This window comes from Ambystoma mexicanum, chromosome 6p (genome assembly GCF_040938575.1).
Source record: "Ambystoma mexicanum isolate Mex_15411 chromosome 6p, UKY_AmexF1_1, whole genome shotgun sequence".
NCBI lineage: Eukaryota > Metazoa > Chordata > Amphibia > Caudata > Ambystomatidae > Ambystoma > Ambystoma mexicanum.
The window spans coordinates 192,727,052-192,745,752 of record NC_090935.1 but is presented as its reverse complement, the minus strand read 5'-3'; the positions used below and the strand labels follow the sequence as shown (position 1 = coordinate 192,745,752).

Genomic DNA, 18,701 nt, shown 5'->3' with positions numbered 1-18,701 from the left:
CTTATCAGAATGGCAGAACATATCTAAGGTATGTAATAACTTTTTCTAACTATTCACTCCGAGAGTTTAAAGTTACAATCTTATTCACAAGTAAGTATACTTTTTAACACTTATTTTACTTTTCAAGGCAGACGTCTTCAATTATTCAGCCCTTCCCAATTCTATTACATGAGTTCTCTCAGAGGCAGAAGAGGGACCGTAGTGGTCTAGGAGCCAGCTGTAGGCAGGGTGAGATAGGGCTCTGTTGCAGGCAAAGTTCTGAGTTCCAGAGGAAGACTGTTCAAACAAGTAAGTATTTTACTTTAGAATTAGTTGAGGGTCCAAGGATTTCAGAGAAGACACCCTAGGGGGATTCCAACAGTGGGCCTGGGTGAACTGGACGAAAGACCTCCCAATCACAGTAGCACTCCAAGGATACACATGAATCACAGGAGACTGAAGGTAAGTTAATACCCCAGCCAACACAGTACTTCAGCACAGAAGTGTTGCAGCAGGAAGACTTCAGGATATGCAGCCAAAAATCCAGTCGATGGATTCCTTTGTCAAGAAGACGGATGAAAGGACTTTGGAAGGACTTTTGCAGCAGGGATCATGAAAGAAGGCTCCAGGTAACATTTTCCTCATGGCTGGATGTAGCTCTGTAGATATGGTGCCTTTTTCAGGAGCACAGAAGAAAACAGAATATCACTTGTCAGATGCTCGTCGTTTGCAAGGTCCATTTGCACTTGATTCACATCTCTGGAGGTCCAACAGGATGCCCACAAAATTTCAGCAAGATTTGTAAAACTGTAAACCGCACAATGGCTCGAGGTCCCAGGGTACTGGGGGTATTGCAGCCCCACAAGGTCAAAGTACAACGTGGGATAGCTCAAAATGCAGGTCTTCTTGGGTCTAGTGGGTCTAACCAAGCTCTAGGTCGGGGTCGTCGTTTTTAGAGTCCCCAGGTCGATTGGAAAGTAGGGTAACAGCAAGCTCTGGTTACACAGCAAGCTCGCCAGTCGCTGGAAATCATCTTAACCGTGTTTTCTTCCTCATCCTCTTCGGTTCTGGTTCCAGTGGTCGACTACCTCTTCGGCCTCCAGGATCGGACTTCTATGCAGGAACCCAGCCAATCAAACAGTCAAGCAACTTTCAAACTTGGGGGGTTGGCAGTCCTTTCAGGACAGTCAGCCGCCCAGTTTGAATTGGATTCTCACAGTCAGGCTGGAAGACAAAGGGCTGCAGAGTTTCGGACTCCTCAAGTATTCACAGACACTCTGGAGCCTGGGTGGGGAATCCACAAGATTCCCGCCAAAGTAAATTCCAGCCAAAGAAAAAAAATCACACAAAGGAATTCCTTGCTCTGGAGATCAGGGGAAGGAACACGAAAGGACTAGAAATGCTGAAATGGCAAAAAAAGAAGACTGGGCCATTTTGGTAAAATGGGCACCCACGGGTGCCTCTTCCGGGGCTATAGAAACAGCCTGCAGTAAAGTTGCACAGAATCGGTAAAAAGGTTTGCTGCCACCAGCCATTTAAGTTAAGTTTGTCCTGGCAACATAAATGTTACCTTTAGAATGAGAATGGGGATACATGGTATCTCCCCAGCACACTACATAGTCTGGGGGGTGCTGGTCTCACCTAATAAAATGTAAAAGGGATCCAAATATCCTTTCTACCCTTGGGAATGGTAGTTCTCACAAGGTTAGCCAGAGAAAGTTAAAAGGGTAGTTCATAGGAGGGCCCAGCAACAATCTGCACTTTTTGTCAAAAAGTTGTCAAAGAGGATAGCTTTTGGAGAGTCTTAAAAATGACATCAATACAAAGAGTAAAAGATTCTCCGAGTATATAAAAAGGTTCCCACTCACAGAGGTATAAGGAAAAATAATGCAACAATAAAAGCAAAAAGTTCTGGGGTTGACACAGGTCAGGAAGATTTATCATTGCCATGAGATACCACTGGAGAACCATGAGGGAGTACACAGCGAACTGTGAATCTAACTTCCACAACGGGATGCACACTAGATTTGTGGCCATTATATAGGATCTGTTACATTTAAATGTGTTCTAATTCTTCTTTGTTAACATCCTCAAATACTCAAGGTTAATGTGACATATGCATGTTTGTAATGTACCATTTGGCCTGGGGAGCCAAAAGCTGCTCCTGGTAACTGTTATTTATGAGCTAACCAGGCTCTCCTTAGTTTGAAAGAAGGGACTAAATACCTCCCAGCAAGTTCAAACTCTGGCGTGCCAATATCCCATAAAAGTGACAAATACGACAACAGGCACTTGTCTGCAATTAAACACAGAAGCATAACAAAAGCTTCAGCGTGAAGATAGGGTAGGGTCTGTCAGGGCTAAGAACAGATTGGAAGGGCCATGCACCCACCAAATAAGCTCCCAAAGTGGAAGCTGGGCCAGCTATATTCAGCCACACATATTGACAAAGCCAACAGGTCTGCTATTGTGTAGGCAATGGGATCCTGCATTTGCCAGGCACTATTATAATGGCTATAACGGTCCATATCATGACAATAGGTGAAAAAGAGTGCGCGTACCTGTGCTTGTGATATCAGTGCTTGACAAATCACATCTAATACCTAATCAAAAGCCAACACCGTTGGCTTTGTGAATGCTTTTACAAGGCACAGATGCAAGGGCACAAATATTACATACAAATCAAACGCATTTACAGCTGCATTTAAGCCATTAAGACGGCTTAAAAATAACACAGACAGGTCCTATTCTGCCGAAAGTTTGCGGTTACTGTGTGATAAAGCTAGTTTAAAAAGATTCCTGGAGAGTGTGTTTTGGGTGGAAATGAACAGGTGGTGACTGGAACTGATCACAGAGATTAGCATGGCCGTGAGCGGTGGGAGGATAAAAAGCCAAACACCCATAAGCAGTGCATCCATCCCATCACTACACCAATGCAAATGTGCTGGCTTACAGGTGGCACTACATTGCCACCTAGTAGCTAAAACTAACAAGGGCGCAGAAGGAGAAGCAATACAACCAATAGTGGAACAGCACAAACGGTACGTTTTAGGACCTCTCTAAACGTACAGCCTATATCAAGCAAACACTAATTACATTAAAATGTACACGTCGATAGTCGTCAGTTTAATATAGGGACTACCTAAAGTCAATGAAACATCAATGCACATACATTCACCTCAAGCATGCACTCAATGCAAAAAACACGAAAACTATTTTCACTTACTTCCACCGTGTGCTAAATGCTTTGTACGAAGTCCTCACTGGAAGAGCAAGGGGCTTCCCGTCTGCAAAGACTTGACAGGTAACATACAGGTCAGAGCAGGTTTCCTGGTATAACCCAGAGAATTTCAGCATCGGGTCCTGTAGTACTGCTTTATAACTCTTCTGCTCCCTCTTCCCTTCAAGACTACCGCTGCAATCATCAAAAATAACCATTACTGCTTATGTGATACAAACATACACATATTGGCTACACACATTGCAGATTAAGTGCATGCAACTGGCAACTTAGTTTGCAATCATGGACATAATGTACTTAACAGTTCAGTTTAATGCTGCATATCTCAGAACTGACTACGTTCCGCGGGCATTCACTTGCAGGGGGAGCGTGTGGGGTGTGTGTGTGTGAGAGAGTGTGAGTGAGTGAGTGGTAATGCTGATCATGTGCACCCTCACTTAGGCGCCCAATTGCAGGCCTTTTTTTAAAAGCAGAAGCTTTCATAATGATCGTCTGCATGTTACTGTAGGTCCTATAGCAACAGCCTCAGCTTCTCAGAGGGTCTGTCAGCATCAATGAAGGGGGCTACAGCTGTATGCTTGATGAGGTAGGTGTATGATGCAGACCTTTGTTCTGGAGAGGGTGAAGTGATGGTCACCCTGGACAAGGCGACCACGAGTGCTAGAAACCAGTCAGGCCTTTTCAGAAAAGTGGGAAGTCAGAAGATTGTAGGTTTGGTTGGCTTGGTAGATAAGTCTAAGGCCCAGTCAACTACAAGCCAACCAATTTCTTGGTCCAGTCTCCCAGCATCAGGGAGGTTGTAGGTGATCTCATCGAATGTCTGTTGTAAAATTCGATTGGTTTGATCTTTTTTTTAACATTTGCCTGCAAATATATGCAGGGAGAATGAGGGTATGGGGGGAGGAAGACCCCCGCAGTCCCCCCCCATTTCTCCCCCTATGTTCATTATGACGATTACCCACCCCCACGTAGATTTGTGGTCAAATTCATCCCAAACATTTCGACAAATTCGAATTTGACTGATTCTGCTGTGATAAAATCTCCTGTTACCCAGCAGGGACATGTCCTCGATTGAACACATTACCTTCATGGCAATTCCAGCATTCCTAGTCCTTGGTCTCCTTCCTTCAGAACTGCTTGCGAGAGCCTGCAGTGCAGCCTGGATGGTTGCAAACGCTTCTACTAAAGAAGATTCTGTCATCTGAAGGTTTTTTTAAAATTGGCCTTGCGTCCCCAGAGCGGCTCCCACCCATGCATCACCAACCGATACCTCCCAGTTGTGCTGTTTTTTACACTGTGCATGTTGTGTTCTGGCATTTCCATATAGGGAACGGCTGGGAAGACGTTGCAAAGGAGGGATAGCAATGACTAGGAGTACCGGAATCGCCACGAAGGTAATTACTTTGTACTCCAGCGTCCTGCTGTGAGGAACTGCCATTTGTCAAGGGTGTAGAAGCCATGGCTTTTTTATGTGTTTTCATTAATACAATGATGCAGGTAATTCATCTTAGAAAGGGTGGCCTGCTAATAAGATCCCCCCTTTCATAAGCTCCATGCCAAAAGCACAACATTCACATGTGCACTGCTGCATCGGTCTCCTGATCTGCAGCTTCTGCCCTCCAGCGTCGCAGAGCAGGGTAAGAAGAGGTCCCCGGTGCCGTTTGCCAGCTGCTGTGACAGCCAAGTGTTATATCTCACCTCTTCAATGTAAAAAATGATATCATCATTTGTATCTCTATGTATTAGCAACAATCAACGTTATTTCAATCAACATATTTTCCCTTGACTACATGTATCAGCCAAAGTTGTTCATTTACTTTCATGTCCCATCTCCTGCCCAGGCAGTATCATTGTGATGTAATGGAATTCTCCACAAGCATATATGTCAGCCCTCTGTGAAGCTCTGGCAGTTCCAGCCCAAGCAGCGGAGAGGGGCATTTACAAGAATCCACTTAAATAAATCCAGTTAGAGAAGAGCTATTTGTACTTACCTTCTTTCGTACTTCACACCAAGTCACTGCAGTGAACAGGCTGCTTTTAAATTTACACCTCTGCCTCAAAACCACAAACAAGAGTTATCCTGGTGGCAGTTGCAAACTGTAAATATAAGCCACACCCGAGTTTAGGGTAAGGCGGTATCATACATGTGTCAACACTGTGAGCCTAGGCCAGCTGTGGACAGGCTCTGTGTTTCCCCCCCAGACTTGCTATCCCTGCAACGACCAACAAGAATGTAGCCATGGGGGATGCCTCTCTTTAATGCTTTGTGAAATCAGATAACTAATATATAAGCAAGACAGACTCGTAGCAGGAGTGGTCCTGGGAATAAGAAATCAAAGGGTACATGTTATGTTTTACTTATCCTGTGTTTGCAGCTATTGCCTATCCATGTGTAAGTCTGTATCTGGAATGTTAGCATCAGAGTGTTCTACCTAGAACGTTATTGTGCGAGTGTCTAAGTTCTGATTGCAGCAGTTGGAAACTGAGCTTGGCACAGGGGGACCGGTGGATGTTTCTGTTACCATGAACTTGTCCTGTATTAGAACATATTGTACTTACCCATGTATATACGAACCTACTAAAACCATATAACTTAACCAAGTATCCTGAGTGCTTATTTCAACCCTGTAACCTCCATCACAACAGTACACTCTACAATAGAGGGCTAGTATCATCACATCAGGATATTGCATATCAAAGGGCCTATTATGTTTTGGGTCTGAGAAGGGGGCAGCGTTAGTGAACCAGTGTAGCACTTTGGGTATGATGTCTGAAGGCAAAAACCACTTGACACACACCCGACAGCCCTTTGCCTTCCCCACAGGGATAAAAGGCAGAGCACCAGAGAATACTACAAGCAATGCCAACCGCACAAGGAAGCAGATATTCCAGGACAGCAGTTCAACTGGAGAAGAAAGGACGCAAAAGCTGAAAGAACGACAAGGAGGGAAGTGCCTTTTCCCTTTTCAACCCAGACCTGCGAAGCCACTGAAAAAGGAAACATAAGACCGGGATTTACAGCTGAGGTGTGGAGTAGCAGATGTCAACAGTGCACAGAGGCCTCCCACATTGATAGCACAGGCGGGGAGGCACACTGGCTACCGTGGTTCCATCCTTGACTCCAGAAGCAAGACAAGCCAAGCCAATGTTTGTTAGCACAGCCGGTGAGTCAGAGAAAGCTGATAGCAAACCAAACTGTGTTGAGCCCAAGGTTGCAATCGGCATCATTATATGAATGCAAGGAACTTGTGAACAAAGAACTTGTGTGTGTTTGAACTTTTGGGAAAGCCCAGAGAAGGACCAGCTGCAGAGTGGTCAGGCGCAGCAGGAGTGCTCATTCGAAGGACTCTTGCTGGCCCCTTCTTGTTATGTATTGAAAATGAAAGTACCAGAAGGCCCTAAGAAAGGGCGGTGCGAGGTGTCAGAGTGGGCCTACAAGGCTCACGCCTAATCCCTTGTACAATTGAAAGTCTCTGGCAAGAGAAAGCTAGGAGAGTGAAAACCACGCTTTCTGATGAGATGAAGCAAATCATGACTGTGTCAGAAATTCATGAATCATGTTAAAGATGGCTATGTGAACCCGACGGAGGGATGCGAAGGGAAAAGCTAAGAAGTAATTCCTGCATCGTGATAGTATTGATATTCAGAGTGAAAGAACGTAGTGAACCTGACAGAGGGAGGCCCAAGTTGCACGAAGCATCCGAGCCCGGCGGAGGGAGACCCAAGGGCGAAGAGCAATCACCCAATGTGCTAGATCACCAAAGGAACTTGCGTTTGTTGTTTTGCAGGCCTTCTAAGGAAACAGACTTTGTAGAAAAGAGACTTGGCCCCTGAAGGTTCTGCTATCATTGAATGGAATTGTGAACTTCGTGCTGAAGAGGCCCAGGATTGTGTTCTGCTCAGGAGGCCCGACTTGTCCCGCGCTTGTGCTGTGCTTAAAATGTGGGGAAGGGAGACCCAGCCATACCATCCTGACTTTATTTTGTGAACACTGCTTTCTTTTCTGGTGAACATTATCCCACACTATTTTGTAACTTACCGGTAAGGACTGACAGTCATTTTTTTAGTATGGGCCTTTTTTATTTGATAAGGCTACACTAGGACTATTATGATTTGATGGTCGTACCTTACTCCAATCTTAGATTTAGGTTTAGAATAGGCATTTTGCTCACCGATTATACAGTTTAATAAACACCCTTAAACTGTGATCACTTGTGTCTGTCTTTACTGTTGCCACCATTTGTTCCTTGCAGGTCTAACAGACTTTACCCACAAACGTCAAAATCCCTAAACAGAACAGTACAACCAGAGGTCATAAAGAAAATCCCAAAAATATACCCACTGACATGGCAAGAAGGGACACTTGAATACCTAGGAATGAACCTTATTACCTCTTACAAAACCCTATATAAAGCAAAGGTTTTGAACCTTATGAAAGCTATCGATGGGGACCTAGATAGGTAGGATACACAAGAAATCTCATGGATAAAGAGGATAATGGCAACAAAAATGGTATTCCTTCCAAGGTTCCTGTATATGTTTTGATCTCTACCAGTATAGGTCCCTACTACAGTGTTACATAACCCCAGGGGAAAATGTTCTTGTTCATATGAAGGGTTTGGGGGATGTCCTAGGGTACGGCGGGCAATCATGATAAAAACCGATTTTAGGGAGCTTGGGAGTAAAAAAAAAAAACACTTCTATCTGGTGGCACAGATAAAACCTATAATAGACTGGTCTGATCCTCTAAGTGGGAAGAAATGGAAAGATATAGAACAAAGAGTAACATGTATTCCTTTGGCAAACTTACCATTTCTCAAAAAAGAAGCTACAAGAATGGGAGGAAACCTCTTATCCTCCCCGGAACATACATTAGCATGTTGGGACAAGGAACTCAGACAAAGAGGGATTAAACTGGGCCTGGGTCCAATGACCCACATACTAGAAAAGGCCAGATATTTCCCAAGGACTCAGCATAAAGGCATGGTAAACTTGGGAATCCCAAGGAAATCTCAGATTACAACATATGCACATGGAAGGTCAGACCATCTCGTTCAGGAACTGCAAATAAACACTGGGCATAGGAGAGACTGAACAATACCATTACATTCAAATATGCCATATGGAGACCAAATCAGCGGGGACCAGACCAGCAATCGGGTAAAAATCTCTTGATAAAAGAAGGAAGGGAAGAGAGACAACTTTCCCCGATTATATGAATCACTAGGGGACAGGTTGGATAATACTAAACAGTACATGCCCTGATGGGAACAAGATTGGGGGTTCCAATTTCGGAAGCGTCTTGGGGTGAATCTGGGAAAGGGCACACAAAGCGTCCAAATGCACTATAAGTGAGCGGGCCTTTAAAATCTGCTATAGGTGGTATATGACACTAACGAGGATCCATAAAATCACGCCCACTACTCCCCAGAAATGCTGGAGAGGGTGTGAAGTGATAGGGGACATGACCCACATGTGGTGAAAATGTCCAATGGCTCAAAGATATTCGGGAACAGTAATAGATATAATTATAGTTATCACAGGTCCTCCTCCCGATGTCCCTGAATAATAGTAGGTAACGAAGAAGAGGAAGGAAAATACAAAATGTCAGGAGCTGCATCAACGCTCATCACACACTTATTAAACGCAGCCAGACGTAACGTAGCACAATTCTGAAAACACCTTGGAGGACCCATATTAGCCCACTGGTGGATAAAGATGTGCCAAGTGGGGCCTTGGAAAAAATCCCTGCACCCTATATTGATTTATTTATGTATATAGCACACAAACAGCCTGCAGACATCATGGTGTTGTTACAGAGGTAAGTAGGCTCCTTAGTTACAATGGTACATACCGAGCATAACGATATAACAGCGGTAGGTGAATTGGGTACAGTGGTACAGGACATAGCATATGAAGTGTACACAGTTCAGTTACAGGGAACATGAGTACTCAAGAGTAAGGCAAAAAGCGGGGGTGCAGAGATTAGTTAAATATAATGGGTTCCAGAAATATTACAGAACCTGGGCCCCCGTGTATAGAGTACATGAAAGAACAAGAGAGCTACTTCTTTACACCAATGCTTCTCAAACACTTTTCACTTACATGATAACTTCTGTAATGAAGGAGATAACAGAGGAGGTGTGAAGAACCCACAAGCTAAGCAACATGCAGGGGAGGATTGGTGCATTGGAAGAGAAAGATACCAGACCCGTCGGGGAGCCTAGGAACAGCCGAGAACCATATTCCATCTTGATGAACCAGATACAAACACTATCGCCATAAACAGTTGACCCGCCCCCCTCCTTTTTTTCCTGGTCCTGGAGAAATTTTAATTCTGGTTATATTGTGGAAAGGCAAAAAGACAGATTACTTTGTTAGAAGGGATTACAAGTAATTATTGGAACATTTTCACTTGTTTAATTCCATTCACTAAAGGAAATAAAACTTGTTTTAACAAAATACAAACTACCCATTTAGAGATGGTATCTAGACTTTGGGGTTCTTGCCACACAGATTGTGCAAAGTCTCCTCTGTATCATGTTATCAATGCGAACATGAAAATGCCGGAAAAAAAAACATGTCGAAATTCGAAATGGACATTTCTCTGCAATTATATGCTGGGAGGTGGGGGGGCATAGGGTTATACAAAATATAAGGAGAGTATGGGGAGGGTCATGCGGGGTGGGTGTCTCCCGCATATAATTGTACTGAAAGGTTCGGGGACTGCATTTTCATTTTTGGCATTTAAAGTTTGCAGTGTTCACACAGAACTGCCTCCTCTACTAGGGAAGAGTGAGATCTATTGTGGAAGACCAGCAAAACAATCTCCCGATTTAAATGAAAATCATACAAAATCTTAAGAATGAAAGATGGGACCTTGTTTCTATAGAGGATATTAAAAGGATTTTCTGAAGGAAGAATATGATGTTCACTCACCCACCTAGCGTCTATAACGGCCATCAAAAAGGCTGTTTTGCCTGTGAGAAGGTCCACGTCGCATGAAATAATAGGTTCAAAGGGCCTTCGCAAAACATCTTAAGTTCCCATAATGGAGGAGGTTCTCTGAACTTGGGATGAAGTAGCACTACAAAATGCTGCTTAACAATTTAATTTTCAAAGAAAATGTCTTCTAAGGAGAATTAAGGTAGGTGGCTATGGCCGAAAAATAATGCTTACAGGATTGAAGCTGAATGCTCGTAACTGCTCATAAAAGTAATGAAAGACTGAACATTGTAAGAGGACTACAAAATTTGAGACATTTATTCCTTAGATTTGTGACAGACCCATTTGTTTTTTCGTTATGCATATTTTCTGTAGTATAACCTAACCTGTGTTCTTCGCCATCTGATGACATCATTACGCTTATAATGAAATTGCGCCAACGTAATTAGCTGACTATCTTCCTTCTCCAAATGTACACAATGCACGCTGAATGCATGACACAGACGCTTATCCCGTGCTGTTAGGACACCGGCTTTCTCCCTCCAATAGGTAAGAAACCCTCACAGTGGTTTCTAGAACCTGTAGATTAGAGATTTACCATTATACTGACAGAGTTTACCATTGTTCATTTCTGCAACACAATGTATTACAGAACTTTGAACCGATCTTTGGCAACACCAAGTTGAACATGAACACTGAGCCATATTGTAGCGTAAATGTAATTCAATTTTGTTGATTTGTTTGTATAATAACATGCTCGATACACAGTCTGATAGTTTTGTGATACAGATATAAACACATGAAATTAGATGGATTTAGACAGGCAGGTAGGACTTGTTTTATTATGTTTTACTGCATTTCTGTACGTTTTATAGCAGTCAGTTATTGATATTTATATTCATTAACAAAAAACGTAAAGCAAAGCACCCGTCATAAAAACGGTTGTCGATGGACGGCCGCTATGCCCACCTACTGCAGCTGAACCTCCTCTTATAGGGCTAAATATTATTAGCATAAAATAAAGTTAGCAACATGGTTTGATCATCCTATGAAACGTATTAGTGGTGCCAAATGGCTAGACATACGTTATTCAAACATAATTGGAGCAGATCCTCTTGACTCCCCCTCTGCCCAAGACACCCTCAGTGACGTTGCAAACCTTCCCACACCGCCCCACAATGACAAACATTTCATGACATAGTTGTGCTGATCACCAGAACTTTAATCATCTCCCAGTGGCCAGTTCTCATGACTGGGTTTGGCAATGAAGAGACATTCACAGAGCATCTAACCAATGAGGTGTCCTGCTGACATCGACAAGGACATGAAACACAGTTGCACCCTCAGATTCTCGAAACTCTCCACCGGATTAGTCCCCTTCTGGCTAATCCCCTCACCCACGCAGCCCTCTCTTCCCAGGCCCATCTGCCAAGGGGCGATTTCAAACTGCTAACCCCACTGTGATGCTCCTTCTTTCAGTGTTTATTAACTAAGGATCTGCTTTTCCCACCAAGTGCACAGGAGCCAGGCTCACTGACCTCGAAAGTATCAGCTGGACACATCTCCCAGCAACCACAGTCTCCTGGGAATGGTCAGTTTGCAAAGTTTTTCCAGCACGCTACTACGGCTGAGGGCTCGAGAAGTTCATGTCTGACCCGAAATACAAGGTCCGTCAGTGTGGAAACCCAAGTGGCTTTACTTACATGCAGCCTATATGTTGTTGTAGCTATTGTATAGTTCACATTATACTATGAAACCCCTGCTGCCAATTGCCCATTTCCCAGGGCCCCCACAGCTCCCCCCTGGGTGCCCTGCCCCTACTTTATCCCACAAACTCCTCAAACTGCAGCTGCACACAAGGTATATAAGGTACATGGTGTAGCTGTCAATGGCGTTCCCCCCTCTAGAGATGCCCCTCCTCTTACCCATCATTCCCGCAACTGATAGGTGCACCCCTCTTGGCAGCGCTGTAGTTGCACCTTTACTGCATTCCTCCTTCGATCGATTTATCGATCGACAAAATCTTTCCCACCATGTTTTCACTTACCTTCTTGGGACCCCACAACCTTGTCACTATGCTCATCTCCCCACCTTCTTCTTTAATTGCCCCAAGTGAAGATTCCAGTGAATATTCCAGTTCCATACACTCTTGTCCACTTGCGGAACAGGCCACCCAAACAGCATCATATTCATCCATATTCACATGCGACACTTTAAGCACCACTTGTACACCTCCCTTCGCTGCATCTGAATGTGTGGCATTTCCTTTATTCTGCTGTGTTTTTACCTCCTCCCCACCGACCTTCATTGACATTATGTATTTCTTTCTTCACTTAATACATTTGCAATTTTTTTTTAATATCAGCTGTCCTGCACAGAAGGCGATGAGCACCAGGAGAGCAGGGGGACAGTCACTTTGAACAAATTTGCCAGCCAAGTTGGGACCCAGGAGAAGAGGGAGTCAAACCATGAGTCCGTTGCCACGGTCCATTTCCCATTGTCATTTTCTCATGCAGAATATGAATTTCCTCGATTGCTTAAGTCAGTGTTCCATTGGTGGCATTATTGGCTGGCACCACTGTGCAGCTGCTACTATCAATTTTGTGGCATACGCCACCCTCCATTGATGTCAACATGTCCAAAACATACCTATTTTGCAGTGACACTAATCGTAATACACAGAGTTCTTCCCTCACTACATGGAGCCCCTTTGTCGAATTTGCCAGCTGCAAGAGCTCATAGCGAGTCACCTGCAACCACTTGGCGTTCATGGCTGCTTGAACCGCAGGAAGCAAGAGCGAGGTGAAGAAAACGGATGCCCTTGAGAAAATCCAGAAGTGATTGGGTATACTTTCCAAACTCTGCGACGAGGCCTGCTACCAATATTTATCACTCCGCTTCCTTCATTTCACAGTGTGCTCTCACCCTTCTTGTGCCAGCTGTTCCTCCATACTTTTCCTTTTCAAAAGTGCCGGGTGATCATTGAACAGTATCAGGTCCTCTTCAGGCCCTACCATGGCTGGGCTGTGTAATGTGATGAAAGAATACAGCCCTCCCAATCAGGAGGCAGCTGGGCATGTGCCTTTCTCCTACAGGTGCACCAGTGGTTCATCACTGCTGCTCTCTCGCTCAGCAACGCTGTGTTACTTACTCATCACCCTCACACAGCCGTGTTGGCCAGATAGGTTGTCTCTGTTGACCTGAAACAAAGAAAATCGTCTAAGTGGCTTTATGTGGACTGGTTGATGTCGCTGATCTAACCACGTAAAAGTACGCAAATTTGTATTCCAGAATGCCCTGCAAGTGTCGTTCTTTATTGCTACGACATCCTCCTCAAATTCCATTAGTCCTTTTACTCGACACTGCACCATCCCCCCTTCCATTTGCCATCCATAAGTACTGACCCCTTTATCCTCATCAAAGACCTTCTATGGCACCACGGAATTTCATTTATTTCTTTATTGCATTTATTCCAAGCCCTCAGGCATCTAGGCGGTAGTTACAGAAAGTGCAAGGTACATTGGTGAAGTGCAAGAATTAGCATATGGTTACAGACATAAAATGTGTGTACACACAGACTAGCAAAGCCTCATCTCATGTTACAGGGGGCTACATCAAGCAGCATACGAGTCAGATAGGTACGATTACACAGACTTGCAAAGCTACACCTCAAGGAGAGAGGGGCAACATCAAAGAAGCTGCCACACAGTAAGAACTCCATAAGAAAGCGAAAAATAAGCAGCGAGCATAGGAGTAACGTCTGAGCCACATGATTGGCACTCTAGAGTAGGGATGTCACGATATTGATTTTTTGACAGTGTAATAACCTTCATTTGAAATGACGGTATACCGCGGTTATCGCGATATAGCACACACATGTATTTTTTTTATTTGTTTTATCAAATCAATGATTTTACAAAATTGAAGGTTCAGTTGCAAATGTTTCATTTATTTTCTTAGTTCATATTTCTTCTTGCTTGATTCCATCTTGGCTTCTCCAATTCTTATTTTTTTTTATGCTTAGTTCTTATTTAGTGCTTTATTGTTTAGTTCAAAAATGCTTAGTCCTCTTGTCTTGTTCTTTCCTCACTGAGGTGTTAGGACTGGCTCAGTTTTGTACATTCAGCTAGGGCTGCTTTCAGAATTTTCGCTGTGCCAATGTCCAGGAAGTTTTTTCACAGCGTATTAGGCGACTCCACCAAATTTCCTCATCGCATAGAACGCATGATTCTATCAGCGGCCTAAGGCAAGCTTTTCTAAATTTTTTGGTCCCCGGGCAGCTCATCAGGAGGTGCCTCACTAATTTGATTGTAGACTCGTCCTTGCAGAGGCGACATTGATTTGTTGGAGATAGGCCTCTTATGGTGCAAATTTCATTTGTCGGGAGTAGGTTTAAACGTGCCCTTAAGAAAACGAGCCTCAGTGATTTGTCTGGGAACTTTTTGACACTTTGAACAACAAAGTGGAGTTTTCTGGGCTGCAGAGGAAGATGGGCAAGTAGCCGGTTTTTCTCGGCCAGTTCTTGTGTTTCGATCCAGTCTGCCTGATCCATTTTCCGCTTTACTCTTGTTGGGTTCTGTATTAGGCCTTCTTCCGAGCATGCAATGTGGTCTAATTGCAATTTTTTCCTTTCTGCCCATGTTATCAGTTTGCTGCCTCCTCCCTTCATTTCAGTATTTATCATGTTGTACAGGGGAGATTATTCCGGTATTATCACTTTCCTAAACAAAGCCATTTCGCTACTGTCGATTGCTGCTTTCAGGGAAAGGAGGTCCAATTCTCTACTGACTGCTGGAACCGAAGTTGAATCTGGGAATTGAAGGACCTTGCGCCAAATATGGCCTTTGAGTTTTTGCCATAGGCCCGACGGAATTGATGGCATAGCTTCACCTTCGTATGCTAAACTTGGGACAACTTTAGACTTGTAAAACTTTAAGACTGGAAGCAGTGAGAAACGCCCTTATTTCCTGTCTATTACACAGGCTTGCGTGGTCAATTTTCTTGTTTTCTCCCATAAGTGCTTCTGCGTTGTTACCTCGCATTTTGGACTGTCCACCATTACGCCCCAGTACTTAAAGTCTTTCACCACTTCGATGTTTGTGCTTTCGAGGTTCCAGCAGGGCGTCTGTTCTTTTTTTAAATGGTTTATCTAAGATCAAGGTTGTTCTTGGATATGTAGTGGGCCAAGTTGTTCAGTTGCCTTTGGAGGCCAATCGACGTCTGATCTAAGAGGATGATGTCATTGGCATAAAGTAAACGGGACACTGCTGCCTGTCCAATTATTGGCGGGAGGTCTCTGATGGAACTGCTCTCTTCTTTATAGTCTCCTAAAAAAAGAGATGAATAATGCTGGGGTGAGTGGGTATCCCTGTTTAACCCCTCGGTAGGTTGGTATTTCCCTGGACAGCAGGCCCTATTGGTTTAGATTAACTCTCATTGAAGTCGAAGAGTGAAGGGCCTTAATTGGCTCTAGAATTTGTCGTGGGCAGTTCCACTGTTGCAGTTTTGACCACAGCATCTCTCTGTCGATCTGGTCAAATGCCTGGGTGAGGTCTATAAAAGCCAGGAACACTCTCCCTTTTCCAGTCAAGATGTTTTTTATGATGCTGAGCATCGTGATGTTGACCGTAGTGCCCGAATTTTTCTAGAACCCGACTTGGAAGGGGTCAGTGTTCAGCAAGGTTTTTGCCCATTTTTGGAAACTTCTCAGGAGGAGGGAGCCATAGATCTTTCCAATCATATCCAGCAGGGCTATTGGCCGATAGTTGCAGGGATCCGACCTATCCCCCTTTTTAAAAGATTGGGACTACCACGGCAGAGGTCCACAACCTCCGAATTGATCTTGACTGGCAGCATTCTTTGAACACCTGGCTGGTAAAAGATGTCCATTCTGCCGGATGGTTCCTCAAGTCGACGTTGGTAATCTCGTCTGGGCCCGGGGCTCTAGAGGGTTTGAGTTTCCTTATTACCTCCTCAATGGAGTCCTTGTTTGAAAAATCTTCCCAATCGGTTTTATTGAAGGTATGTGGTGAGGTGATTGATTGAGGTGGCGGTTGAAATAGGGTGGTAGAGTGAGATATCCAGCACTCCTCAGACACACTGTTTGCCAGCATGAGGGTCTGAGGGCGGATAACCTTTTTGATCAATGACCAAAAATCTCGGGAGTTTCTGCCTGATAACTTCCTCAGCATCTCCTCAGAGTCTTGCTGGTAGAGAAATCCACACTAGAATCTCAGCCAAAATTTGAACTTTCTTTTGTTCATCCTGAAAATCTCTGTAGGAGATCGGAACTGGAATTTGCAGCCTGTCTTTTTAGTTTCCAGATAGTTCAACGTTTGACCACCAACAATTTGTCGTACTCGTGGTGAGGTGGTTTGTTTGACCGTGTCGTTTTAAAAATACGGGTCTGGTACGTTATTAATAGTGGCTGATAGTTAATATGCGGTGCAGACCCCCGCTCTTTCGTGGAAAGTTGGCTTGCGTAGTTTTCTTAAAGTTCTTCAATTCTGTCCACCGTTAATCTCAGGCGGTTTCCTTGAGCTGTAAATTGAATTTCTTCGGGCATCTGCGGTCTAATGGAGCCCTTGGTCAACCATGTTATTTTGAGAATGTTATGGTCGCTAGCCTCGGATTGTGTTATCTCAAAAGATGTTATCCGATTAAGCATAGCTTCCGAGGTGAAGATGTAATCAATGGTAGCTTTTTGGGCGCCTCCTTCCCATGTTGGAATTTGATTTGCTGAAGGAAAGGACTGCGTAATGTTGTGGAGGTTTCTGGAATCCATTCGTTTTTGCCACTGTTGGCCGTGCGAATCCACCAGGATTTTTGGCATGTTGAGTCTGAGGTTTAGTGAAGTCTCGGGCATTTGGCATTCAAGTCTCCACTTATAATTATAAGAGCCTCTTCAGGACCGGCGATGATTCCATCTATTTCTGTTTCTATAACATTCATAAACTTCTTATCTGTGATGGACTGAGGATTCCAATATGTTGTAATTATAGCGATCCAGGTAGTCACAGTGGGTCCAGAGAGGGAGGCAAATCGCTCCCACTTCACCAGGACAGATTGAACGAGAGGCATTTTTGTATTGAAAGTCCGCTGCCTGGCGAACCGCTACTAACAGGCCTGCTGATGGGCGGCCCAAGCGGCCTAGCAAAGCCGCCCATCGAAGGAGTGTCTAAAAGCCAAGTTTCCTGGAGGGTTAGGATGGCGCATTCCCTCAGATTTACATCTCCTGCTTTTGTCAGGTGATTATGGCCCCTGGTGTCCAACGACAGCAATCTCAACGAAATAGTCACTGGGTTTCCTCCGTCATGAGGTCTTTCTGGCTCATAGACTTCCGTAGTTTGAGTCATGTTTTTGCGGGATGATGTTAGTTTAAATTAAGTCACAAGGAGGAGGAAGGAAGCTCTTGTCACTTAGGCATTGTGTCAAAAGTACTTGCAGGGGTTCAGAAGCTATGGCGCTGCTGCTTGTATGCTGAAAGAGCCTGGTTAACACAGGAGCACACATCTGGAAGACATTTAAAGCATAATAGGGTGGGTCAGGGGGGACAGGGCCATACAAAGTTATACTTTTCGGACCATATGACATGTGTGATTGTGTGCAAGCCAATGCATTACACTCTGCTCAGTCAGGACTCAGCAGTGTGGGAAAATGTAGGACTTCTTTCCCCAAAGGTATTGCCATATTACTTAATGTACAGGGAATGCATTGGGGATGCCAAATAGTCAAGTCACTGTAATCCAAAATTGCAGGGGGCTTGAGGGGCTAGGACTAAAGCCCATTTAGAAAGATGAAAGGCTGAGTTGACTTAGCAGGGATTGGAACCTGCAGATCACACAGATAGCTCAGCAAGTTGAGGGCCTGCTGCTATCTTACCAGCTATTAAATAGTTTTGCCATGTAAGGAATGATGACCCCCTAGAGAGTTTATTGTTTGGCTATGTAATGTGTAGACTATTGGACTCTTGCCGTTAATAGCTCAGTCTTTTCTACCTTGGATGGTAGAACTAGACCTGTGGTGTTACACCATCTCCCCTCTGATGAGCCCTTGCAAAGCATGTGCTGCTGTGTGCTCTGCACTGCAAGTGCAAGCAGGGCTATTAACGTGGCACTGCACGTATTAGAGGATCTGGGCAAAACAGTAACATTTAACTGATACTGGACTGGTAGGGGCTGGGGATGGATCCCAAAGCAACGGCCTGGCTGAAAGAATTAACTTTGTGTTAAATTGTTAAATTAAAATATATATATATATATATATATATATATTTTATGCTTCCGAAGGAATTAAACATGGGGCTTGCCTTCCTTGCAGCAGACCTCCACTGCAGCTCTGTGATCCCACCTTGTGATGGTACAGCGACCTTGCAAGCAATTGCATGGGAATTCGAGTGTGCTGTGCATTTGATCTGCATTGTGCAATTTGGAAAACGAGCTGTTCTGTACAAATAAGATCAGATCAACTCATTTTTCAGTTGAGTTCCAGGCTGTCACGTTGAGTGGCACAGGGCTGGAGTCAGTGGACTGGAGAG

At 44.2% G+C, this 18,701-nt stretch overlaps 1 protein-coding gene across 2 annotated transcripts in view; it reads right to left on the bottom strand.

Moving 5' to 3' along the window:
- PIK3C3 (phosphatidylinositol 3-kinase catalytic subunit type 3) overlaps positions 1 to 18,701 on the bottom strand; it is a 1,987,152-nt gene that overhangs the window by 1,908,228 nt on the left and 60,223 nt on the right. For both annotated transcript variants that reach the window (XM_069626883.1, XM_069626882.1), the window contains exon 2: positions 3,206 to 3,394. In XM_069626883.1, coding sequence (XP_069482984.1) covers positions 3,206 to 3,394 — 189 coding nt within the window. The remainder of the gene's footprint in view (positions 1 to 3,205; positions 3,395 to 18,701) is intronic.